This window comes from Mobula birostris, chromosome X, assembly GCF_030028105.1.
Source record: "Mobula birostris isolate sMobBir1 chromosome X, sMobBir1.hap1, whole genome shotgun sequence".
Lineage (NCBI taxonomy): Eukaryota > Metazoa > Chordata > Chondrichthyes > Myliobatiformes > Myliobatidae > Mobula > Mobula birostris.
This window is the reverse complement of record NC_092402.1, coordinates 11,727,565-11,739,731: the sequence shown is the minus strand read 5'-3', so window position 1 is coordinate 11,739,731 and position 12,167 is coordinate 11,727,565. Positions and strand designations below refer to the sequence as shown.

Genomic DNA, 12,167 nt, shown 5'->3' with positions numbered 1-12,167 from the left:
GTCTGCAGTACCATTCCCTCTCAACCCCATTCTCTTGCCTTCTTCCTGTAACCCCACTAACCAAGAACCTATCAACCTCCACTTTTAAGTAAACCCAATGACTTAGCCTCCATAGCCATCTGTGGTAATGAATTCCACAGATTCACCACCCTCTGGCTAAAGAAATTCCTTCTCATCTCTGTTCTAAACAGATGTCCATGTAGTCTGGAGCTGTGCCCTCTGGTCCTAGACTTCCCCACAAGAAGAAAGAAACATCATCTCTACACCCACTGTATCTTGGCCTTTCAATGTTTGGTAGATCACCCCCCCCTCCAGCATATTTTCTAAACTCCACAAGGAAAGTTTTAATAAACACTCAGACAGATCAGAGGGTAGCTGTTCTCCCTATTCTATAGATCACTTCGTTGACTGAACTTTAAACAGTTTACACTAAGCTTCTATCTATAGCTCCCAGCAGTGGCCAGACTACCCATCGCCACACCAAGCCTCTTTGGCCTTCAGCTGCTTGGCCTTAGTTCAGACTTCCCCATCAACTGCACCCTAAGGTTCACTCAATTTTGTCCAAAAGCCATGACCCACTCTCCTTAACACTGGATCCTTGCCCAGCTATATCTTGGTGAACATGGAGGAGAAGGGCTGAATGGACCGGGGACACACCATCAGGATACAGGGACATCCCTTTAGAACAGAAATGAGGAGAATATTTATTGTAGTCAGAGGCTGTTGAACTTGTGGACTTCATTGCTACAGACAGCTGTGGAGGCCAAATCATTGGGTATATTTAAAGTAGAGGTTGATAGGTTCTTGAAGTCTCAAAGATTATGGGGAGAAGGCAGGAGAATGAGGTTGAGAGGGATAATAAATCAGCCATGATGGAATGGTGGAGAAGGCTTGATGGGCCGATTGGCCTAATTTTGCTCCTGTGTCTGATGGCATGGCCTGTTTGTGTATTATGTTACTCTGACACTTTGTTCAGATGAGCACAGTATCACAGGATGTAAATTTATACAGAAACAGAATCCTTCTTCATAATTAGTTTCTATTTGTAATAAAAAGAACAATTCAGAGTTTGTAAGATGAAGCAGCAACAGAAATGGCTAGGAGTCTATGGTATCTTGAGTGGAAAGTGCTCTGCTGCAACACTCTGAAGATGGATAACAGAAAGGCATTCACACAACAAGCTCGCTAGTCTTGGGATAGTCAGATACAATTTTTATCCATAGACTCTTGCAATAAAAATAGGGAAGGGGCCATTTCCTGGGCCTGCAAAAGCATTGTGCAGTGTTGGAATACCATTCCCCTCCAATCTCTTTGAAACGGGGGTTTCTCAACTTTGACATTGACAGGTAGTTGCCTTTTTGACACAACAGGAGTATGTTCCAAACACTGACCTGGGAATCTCTAAAATTATTCATTTTCCATTGGAACTTATGTACACAAAATTCCTCAACAGGAGGTATTCCTCAATGGGGCAGTACAGTAGCACAATGGTTAGCGTAGTGCTTTACAGTGCCAGCGACCCAGGTTCAATTCCCTCCACTGCCTGTAAGGAGTTTGTATGCTCTCCCAGTGACCACGCGGGGTTCTTCCAGGTGCTCCAGTTTAACATACAGGGTAGTATGTTAATTGGTCAGCGCGGGCTCGTTGGGCAGGGAGGACCTTTTACCATGCTGTATCTCTAAACAAAATATAAAAGATCTGAGGCTACCATTATGTATTAATTTGGTTCTGATATTTATTTTCAAATAAATTAAAAAAACAATCAAGCAGGAACACAGAAGCAATATCAGACATTAAAATTTCATTGATGGTTCTCCATTCATAAATTTTCCATTTTACACAGGAAATCTTCAGGTGGTTTTTAACCTTGTTTACATAAGTAACTTTAAAGAATGGCCCCTTTAACAAATGGCAGACTGGTTAATGGGGTTTGGGGATGGCCCTTCCTCTGTGAGAGCTGGCACTGAGATACGTCAGCAGCGTTATTGTATACGAAGCCCAAGACCTGACGTTTAAGTTTTCGTTTGTTCGTTATGTGCCATGACGTATGATGTAGGCAATCATGGTCTTTCCATGACCATGATTGTTCTTTGCCATTGCCTTCTTCTGGGCAGTGTCTTTGCAAGACGGGTGACCCCAGCCATTATCAATACTCTTCAGAGATTGTCTGCCTGGTATCAGTGGTCGTATATCCAGGACTTGTGATATGCACTGGCTTCCATGGCTTCATGTGACCCTGATCGGGTTTTTTGGGCGGGGGGGGGGTGCTAAGCAGGTGCTACACCTTGCCCAAGTAACCTGCAGGCCAGCAGAGGGAAGGAGTGCCTTACACCTCCTTGGTACCAATGTATCTCCACCCCACCACCAAAAACGTTACACTTAATTGGTAACCTTCAATAGATGTGTTAATAGCACCCAATTGAGATGGCTGTTTCTCAAGCCACAGACTAATTAGGATCCAGCAACATCTGGGTATTTCAGCAGGTACAATGATGTTAGGAGGAGGAGGAGGGAGAAAGAAAAATTTCAAAAAAACAATTAGGTTGGGGGCAAAATGCAGGAAATTAACGAGTTTGAAGGTCCCTGTCTGTCTATGCTGCCTTTTAAAACAACTTTTATGTAGTTTGAATGTGTTTAATCATTGTCAATGTGTTCTTTAAAGCATGTATTTTGCCATGCTAAGTGCTAATGTTTGTGCAAAGAACCCCATTACTACTTTGAGACCATTTAAAGAAAAGTTGTTTATCCCTTCTATAAAGAAGATTCTATTTAATTAGAGGCCAGTCAATGCATTAAGCTTGCTCAAGAAAAAGGAGCAGGTAGTTCAGCAAATGGCTCCGTTTTCAACCAGTTAATTTGTTTTTTGTCACCAATTATACTCAAATGTTCAATTGAAAAATAAATTTATTTCCTGTACTGATGTGTGTGTGTGTGTGTGTGTGTGTGTGTGTGTGTGTATCTATCTGTGTGTGTATATGTGCGTGTGCGTGCATCTGTGTGTGTGTGTGTGTGCGCGCGCTAGATTTCCAGCATCTACAGAATCTCTTGTGTTTATGATCTAGCTGGTTGTTCTTCAGCAATGATCTTTGGGGAGACTCAGTGGATTCAAGAGCACCCCAGGGACTGACACTTTCACTCAGTGGTCACTTTATTAGGTACAGCTGCTCATTAATGCAAATATCTAATCAGCCAATCATGTGGCAGCAACTCAATGCATGAACGCATACAGACACGGACAAGAGGTTCAGTTGTTGTTCAGACCAAACATCAGAATGGGAAAGAAATGTGATCTAAGTGTCTTTGACTGTGAAATGATGGTTGGTGCCAGACAGGGTGGTTTGAGTATCTGAGAAACTGATCTCCTGGAATTTTCAGAGACAAGAGTCTTTAGAACTGGGGTTCATGGATCCCTTGCTTAATAGCATTGGTCCATAGAATAAAAAAGGTTGGGAACCCCTGCTCTAGAGTTTACAGAGAGTGGCGTGAAAAACAACAAAACAGAAACATGCAGTGTGAGCAGCAGTTCTGTGGGCAAAAACAGCTCGTGAATGAGAGAGGAGAGAGGAGAGGAAAGATGAGAGGAGAGGAAAGATGAGAGGAGAGGAAAGATGAGAGGAGAGGAAAGATGAGAGGAGAGGAAAGATGAGAGGAGAGGAAAGATGAGAGGAGAGGAAAGATGAGGGGAGAGGAAAGATGAGGGGAGAAGAGCCAGACTGGTTCAAACGACAGGAAAGTGACAGTAACTCAAATAACCACTCGTTACAACAGTGGGGTGGAGAAGAGCACCTCTGAATGCATAAAACCGTGAAGTGAATGGTCTACAGCAGAAGGCATGAACATGCACTTACTGGCCACTTTATTTGGTACAGGAGGTAACTCAAGCGGCCACAGAGTATATGTTTCTGCTCTGTCATCCACCTCCAAGTTAGACTTGACCTTATAGAGGCTCATAATGTCATGAAGTGTGCAGATTAGATGCATGGTCACAATCTTTCACCCAGTGTAGAGAATCTGAAACAAGAGAGCGTAGATTTAAGATGAGAAGGGAAAGTGATAAGAGACCCAATGGGCAAGTTATTCCACAGTTTGGTGGGTTAATGGAACAAGCTGCATAATTAGGTATAATTACAATATTTAGATATCATGAAGGCAGCAGAGCAGTGGCTCTACTTCATTTGGAGTTTGGTATGTTATCAAAGGCTCTCACAAATTTCTACAGATATAATGATGCAGAGCATTCTGACCAGTTGCATCACCTTCTGCTCCAGAGGCTCCAAAGAAGCAGGATTGCAAGAGGCTAGCGAGGGTTGCAGACTCAGCCAGTTCCATCACTGGCACAACCCTCCCCACCACTGACGGCATCTTCAAAAGGCAATGCCACGGAAGCTGGCTTCCCTCATGAAGGACCCTCACCATCCAGGACGAACCTTCTTCGCGTTACTTCCACAGGAGAGAAGGTACAAGAGCCTGAAGGTGCACACAGTGTTTGAGGGACAGCTTCTACCACCCCCCCCATCGTCAGATTTCTGAACAGTGCATGCATGAACACTACCTCACTATTCCCTTCTTTTGCACCTATTTTTTTCATAATTGTAAACTACAGTAATATTACTGCCACACAGCAACAATAAACCTGATTCTGAGGTACGTGAATAGGAAAGGTTTTGAGCAGGGATTCCCAACCATTTTTTATGCTATGGATCTCTATCATTAATCATCGAACCCAGGTTGGGAACCTCTGGTTCAGAAGGTTATGGGGCAAATGGAACAGGCTCAGGTAGATAACTTGGTCAGCACGAATGATACCTGTTTCAGTGTATAACTGTGACAAGATGTAGGTCGACGGGAATATGCAGGATAATAGTTTGGCCTGTTTCTGTGCGCCAGTGCTCTTGACAGCAATCAACAATTCACTACAGGCCATAACAGACGATTATTTAATCGGAGCAAGGGACGGACAAAGAGAGAAAAGTGACATTTGCTTCAGCTTACTACGTGCACACAAGAGAAAAAAGCACCCTCTATCCTTCCCGATACTCCAAGTTGTTCAGATACTCCAACCAGTCAGTCAGCAGCGGCTTGGCTTGTGGAGGCTGGGGAGAAAGCAGGAACAATGAAAACTCACCAAGAGGAGCGGAGAGAAGCAACAAGTTTAAGCTGCTGATACATTCGAGGTAGGTGCAAAATAGTTCACCACCCCACCAACATCTAGTTATCTTAGTCTTTCTTTGCCAAGCATCACAGCAGTGTAGCAGTTAGTGTAATGCTATTACAGCACCCACCAGTGACCTGTCTCCAATTCCATTACTGTCTGTGAGGAGTTTCTACGTTCTCCTCATGACCGCGTAGATTTCCTCCTGGTGCCTCGGTTTCCTCCCACAGTCCAAAGACGCAGTGGTCATCATCATCATTATGTGCCGTGTTATTAACTAATCACATGGGTGTAATTGGGCCACACAGGCTCGTTGGGCCGGAAGTGCCTGTGTTACTGTGCTGTATCTCTAAAGAAAATAAAATATAAAATCTCCCACTACACAGGAAATTCCAGATACTGGAAATCTTGAGCATCACACACACAAAATGGTGGAGGATTCCAGCAGGTCAGGCACCATCTATGGATGGAAATGAACAGTCAATTCTTCAGACTGAGACGCTTCATCAGGACTGAAAAGGAAGGGGCAGGAGTCAGAATAAGCGGGTGGGGGGGGGAAGGAGAGAATAGAGGTGTCAGCTCCCTTCTTCCTCAGCCTTCCACCTACCCCCTACCAGCTTGCACCTCTCCTCTTCCCCACCTTCTTACTCTGGCGTCTGCCCCCTTCCTTTCCAGTCCTGATGAAGGGTCTCAGCCCAAAGCGTCAGCTGACAGGTACATGGATGGGAGGTGTATGGAGGGATATGGTCCGTGTGCAGGTCAGTGGGACTAGGCAGAAAATGGTTCAGCACAGCCAAGAAGGGCCAAAAGGCCTGTTTCTGTGCTGTAGTTTCTATGGTATGGCTCTATGGTTTATTCCCCTCCATAGATGCAGCCCGACCTAAGTTGTTCCAGTGCTTTGTGTGTGTCTGCCACTGCACACCATCTCTCCCTTCCCCTATAACTCTGGTGTCTTCATGAGTGAGGCAAGATCGTTAAACAAATTGAGCTAGGAGATAAAAACTATCAGAGCAGTGGACAGCAAGGAACATTGTCAGAGGACACAGACCCTCTCGAGCAAGGGTTCCCAAGCTTTTTTATGCCATGGTCCCCTACCATTAATCAAAGGATCCGTGGACCCCAGGTTGGGAACCCCTGCTCTAGAGGTTCTTCACCCTAAAGGTTGAGGCAGTGGTAAGGAAGGCAAGTGCAATGGTCAGACCTTACTTGGCGTATTGTCAGCAGTTTTGGGCACCTTATCTAAGAGAGGATGTGCTAGCATTGGAGTGGGCCCAGCACAGGTTCATGAGAGTGACTGGAAATGAAGGGGTTAACATATGAGGAGCATTTGATGGCTCTCAGCCTGTGCTCACTGGAGTTCAGAATGAGGGAGAATCTCATTGAAACCTATCGAATATTGAAAGGCCAAGAAAGGGTGTATGTGGAGAGGATGTTTCCTATAGTGGGGGAGTCCAGGACCAGTAGGCACAGCCTCAGAATAGAGGGATGCCCATTTAGAACAGAGATAAGGAGGAATTTCTTTAGCCAGAAGGTGGTGAATCTGTAGAATTCAATGCCACAGAAAGCAATGGAGGCCAAGTCATTGGGTATATTTAAAGTGAAGGTTAATAGAGACTGAATTAGTAAGGGCAGCAAAGGTTACGGGGAGAATGCAGGTTAAGGGGAAAGACAAAGGAGCTCGTTGTGGACTACAGGAAGAATGGAGACAGGCTAATCCCTATTGACATCAATGGATCTGGGGTTGAGAGGGTGAACAGCTTTAAGTTCCTCGGCATACACATCACCGAGGATCTCGCGTGGTCTGTACATACTGGCTGAGTGGTGAAAAAGGCACAACAGCACATCTTTCATCTCAGATGGTTGGAGAAGTTTGCTATGGGCCCCCCCAAATTCTAAGAACTTTCTACAGGAGCACAATTGAGAGCATCCTGACTGGCTATATGACTGCCTGGTATAGGAACTGTACCTCCCTCAATTGCAGGACACTGAAGAGAGTGGTGTGGACAGCCCAGCGCATCTGTAAATGTGAACTTCCCACTATTGAGGACATTTACAAAGACAGGTGTGTAAAAAGGGCCCAAAGGATCATTGAAGACCTGAGTCACCCCAACCACAAACTGTTCCAGCTGCTACCATCCGGGAAATGGTACTGTAGCATAAAAGCCAGGACCAACAGGCTCCGGGACAGCTTCTTCCACCAGGCCATCAGACTGATGAACTCATGCTGACACAACTGTATTTCTATGTTATATTGACTATCCTGTTGTACATAATATCATAAATTACTACAAATTGCACATCACACATTTGAACAGAGATGTAACAGAGATTTTTACGCATGTATTTGAGGGATGTAAGTAAAAGTCAATTCAATTCAGGAGAAAGGGGTTAAGAGGGATAATAAATCAGGCATAATGGAATGGTAGAGCAGACTTGATGTGCTGAATAACTTAATTCTGCTCCTATGTCTCATGGTCTTATCTCACTTGGTGAGTCCCTGTTGTTAGGTGGACTATGAAACAAAAATCCTGCATGCAAGATCTCACCACACACCATTACAAATGCCTCCACAATCTTGTCAGCTAACTCTTTCAGAACCCTGGGGATGTACACGATCTGGTCCGGGTGACTTATCTACCTTCAGACCTTTCAACTTCCCAAGCACCTTCTTAGTAATAGCAGCTACTCTCACCTCTGCCCCGACACTCGAATTTCTGGCGTACTGCTGGTGTCCTCCACAGCGAAGACTGCTGCAAAATACCCATCAAGTTCATTCGCCATTTCTTTGCCCCCATTACTACCTCTTTAGCATCATTTTCCAGCAGTCCAATATCCACTCTCACCCCTCTTTTACTCTGAAAAATGTTTTGGTACCCTCTTTAATATTTTTGGCTAGCATCTTTTTTCTCCTTGTGGTTTACTTAGTTGCATTCTGTTGGTTTTTAAAAGCTTCCCAATCCTCTACCTTCCCACTAACTTTAGCATTATATTACATACCCTCATTTTCGCTTTTATGCTGTCTTTAGCTTCCACTGTCAGCCACAGTTGCCTCGTTCTCCCTTCAGAATACTACTTCATCTTTGGGATGTATCTATCCTGTGCCATCCGAATTGCCCCAGAAACTACAGCCATTGCTGTTCTGCCATCATCCCTGCTAGTGTCCCCTTCCAATCAACTTTGTTTAGCTCCTCTCTTGTGCCTCTGTAATTCCCTTTATTCCATTGTAATACTGATACACCTGACATTTATCATCTCCTTCTTAAACTGCAGAGTGAATTCCATCATATTCTGATCACTGTCTCCCAAGGATTCCTTTACTCTAAGCTCCCTAATCAAATCTGGTTCATTGCACAACACCTAATCCAGATTTGCCTTTCCCCTAGTGGGCTCAACCACAAGCTGCTCTAAAAAGCCATCTCGTAGGCATTCTGCAAATTGCCTCTCTTGGGATCCAGCACCAACCACATTTTCCCAATCTAGCTGTATATTAAAGTTCCCCATTGCTCTTGTAACATTGCCCTTATTACATACCTTTTCAATTCACCATTGAAATTTATATCCCACAGCCTGGAAATAACTCCCATCAGCATATTTTTACTCTTGCAGTTTTTTTTTAACTCTACCCACAAGAATTGTACATCTTCCAATCCTACGTCACCACTTTCTAAGGATTTGATTTCATTTATACCAACAGAGCCACCCCACCCCCTCTGCCTATCTGCCTGTCCTTTCAATACAATGTGTATCCTTGGATGGTAAGCTTCCAACTATGATCTTCTTTCAGCCACGTCTTAGTGATGCCCACTACATCCCTAACTGTACTACAAGATCTACCTAATTCCATATGCTATGTGCATTCAAATATAACACCTTCAAACCTGCAGTCATCATCCTTTTCGACTTTCAAGTTCAAACTCAAGTCCATGTTTAATTGTTATACAACCATATACGAATACCCATCAATACACTGGGTCAAGGTGCGGAACACAGTACTTAGCACACATAAGATGGCAGTAAAATACAGTCGCACAGGAAAAAAATGTATGTTGTCCATGAATGCTGCAGCAGTCTGCAGTCGAAAACAATACAGCTTGTCTTCTGCCAAGTGAACAGTGGAGGGCAGTACTGACTCCAAAACCTCTCCCCTGGATGGCTGCAGACAGGGGACGCCACAGCCCGAGGCCTAGTTGTCACCACAACCGGGGCCACACAGCTCCCCCTGCTGTCCGCACAGCATAAGGCACACACAGCACATATAAGGCCGCAGTAAAGCAGTCACACAAAAAAAGAACACAGTCCAAGTTCCTGAATTCCGCAGCTGAACACAACACAGCTTGTCCTCCACTGAGCAAACACTAAGGGCAGCTCCAATGCCTCCGGTACCAACTCCGACACCCCTATCCAAACATGCGACATCTTACTGGAAATATAAAAATACCCCCATGTTTCTCTTCATCTCATCCCACTGACGGCAATTTTCCCCTATCATCTGCCTATCCATCCTCACTACAGACTGCATCGACTTGTATACCAAATGCCCCATCCTCAGTCTTACCATCCCATCCTCCTGCTAACTTAGTTCAAACCCTTCCCAACAGCTCTAGCAAACCTGCCTGCAAGGATATTGCAAACAGGAATTCTGCAGATGCTGGAAATTCAAGCAACACACATCAAAATTGCTGGTGAACGCAGCAGGCCAGGCAGCATCTGTAGGAAGAGGTACAGTCGACGTTTCAGGCCGAGACCCTTCGTCAGGACTAACTGAAGGAAGAGTGAGTAAGGGATTTGAAAGTTGGAGGGGGAGGGGGAGATCCAAAATGATAGGAGAAGACAGGAGGGGGAGGGATGGAGCCAAGAGCTGGACAGGTGATAGGCAAAAGGGGATACGAGAGGATCATGGGACAGGAGGTTCGGGAAGAAAGACAAGGGGGGGGGACCCAGAGGATGGGCAAGAGGTATATTCAGAGGGACAGAGGGAGAAAAAGGAGAGTGAGAGAAAGAATGTGTGCATAAAAATGAGTAACAGATGGGGTACAAGGGGGAGGTGGGGCCTTAGCGGAAGTTAGAGAAGTCAATGTTCATGCCATCAGGTTGGAGGCTACCCAGATGGAATATAAGGTGTTGTTCCTCCAACCTGAGTGTGGCTTCATCTTTACAGTAGAGGAGGCCGTGGATAGACATGTCAGAATGGGAATGGGATGTGGAATTAAAATGTGTGGCCACTGGGAGATCCTGCTTTCTCTGGCGGACAGAGCATAGGTGTTCAGCAAAGCGGTCTCCCAGCCTGCGTCGGGTCTCGCCAATATATAAGAGGCCACATCGGGAGCACCGGACGCAGTATATCACCCCAGTCGACTCACAGGTGAAGTGTTGCCTCACCTGGAAGTACTGTTTGGGGCCCTGAATGGTGGTAAGGAAGGAAGTGTAAGGGCATGTGTAGCACTTGTTCCGCTTACACAGATAAGTGCCAGGAGGGAGATCAGTGGGGAGGGATGGGGGGGGACGAATGGACAAGGGAGTTGTGTAGGGAGCGATCCCTGCGGAATGCAGAGAGAGGGGGTGAGGGAAAGATGTGCTTAGTGGTGGGATCCCGTTGGAGGTGGCGGAAGTTACGGAGAATAATATGTTGGACCCGGAGGCTGGTGGGGTGGTAGGTGAGGACCAGGGGAACCCGATTCCTAGTGGGATGGCGGGAGGATGGAGTGAGAGCAGATGTACGTGAAATGGAGGAGATGCGTTTAAGAGCAGAGTTGATAGTGGAGGAAGGGAAGCCCCTTTCTTTAAAAAAGGAAGACATCTCCCTCGTCCTGGAATGAAAAGCCTCATCCTGAGAGCAGATGCGGCTGAGACGGAGGAATTGCGAGAAGGGGATGGCGTTTTTGTAAGAGACAGGGTGAGAAGAGGAATAGTCCAGATAGCTGTGAGAGTCAGTAGGCTTATAGTAGACATCAGTGGATAAGCTGTCTCCAGAGACAGAGACAGAAAGATCTAGAAAGGGGAGGGAGGTGTCGGAAATGGACCAGGTAAACTTGAGGGCAGGGTGAAAGTTGGAGGCAAAGTTAATAAAGTCAACGAGTTCTGCATGCGTGCAGGAAGCAGTGCCAATGCAGTCGTCGATGTATGTTCCGTACCTATTCTGGTATCTGTCTCTATGTTCCGTACCTATTCTGGTATCTGTCTAGCTATGCCTGCCTTTTTGTTGGGTTTGTGGAACAATCTATGTTCCGTACCTATTCTGATATCTGTCTAGCTATGCCTGCCTTTTTGTTGGGTTTGTGGAACAATCTATGTTCCGTACCTATTCTGGTATCTGTCCCCCACTTTTCCTTCGCTACATCGACGACTGCATTGGTGCTGCTTCCCGCACGCATGCAGAACTCGTTGACTTTATTAACTTTGCCTCCAACTTTCACCCTGCCCTGAAGTTTACCTGGTCCATTTCCGACACCTCCCTCCCCTTTCTAGATCTTTCTGTCTCTATCTCTGGAGACAGCTTATCCACTGATGTCTACTATAAGCCTACTGACTCTCACAGCTATCTGGACTATTTCTCTTCTCACCCTGTCTCTTGCAAAAACGCCATCCCCTTCTCACAATTCCTCAGTCTCAGCCACATCTGCTCTCAGGATGAGGCTTTTCATTCTAGGACGAGGGAGATGTCTTCCTTTTTTAAAGAAAGGGGCTTCCCTTCCTCCACTATCAAGTCTGCTCTCAAACGCATCTCCCCCATTTCACGTACATCTGCTCTCACTCCATCCTCCCGCCACCCCACTAGGAATCGGGTTCCCCTGGTCCTCACCTACCACCTCACCAGCCTCCGGGTCCAACATATTATTCTCCGTAACTTCCGCCACCTCCAACGGGATCCCACCACTAAGCACATCTTTCCCTCCCCCCCTCTCTCTGCATTCCGCAGGGATCGCTCCCTACACAACTCCCTTGTCCATTTGTCCCCCCCATCCCTCCCCACTGATCTCCCTCCTGGCACTTATCCGTGTAAGCGGAACAAGTGCTA

The 12,167-nt window shown here is 45.9% G+C and overlaps 1 protein-coding gene across 2 annotated transcripts in view; it reads right to left on the bottom strand.

The window, feature by feature from the left end:
* Positions 1-801: 801 nt before the first annotated feature.
* LOC140191674 (uncharacterized) overlaps positions 802-12,167 on the bottom strand; it is a 58,477-nt gene continuing 47,111 nt past the window's right edge. The window contains exons 10-11 of one of the 2 annotated variants that reach the window (XM_072249296.1): positions 4,993-5,093; positions 805-4,011 (exon numbers count right to left, since the gene is read on the bottom strand). In XM_072249296.1, coding sequence (XP_072105397.1) covers positions 5,022-5,093 — 72 coding nt within the window. In that variant the 3' untranslated portion in view covers positions 805-4,011; positions 4,993-5,021. Of the gene's footprint in view, positions 5,094-12,167 lie in introns of both variants that reach the window. The other variant, XM_072249295.1, reaches the window with a different exon arrangement.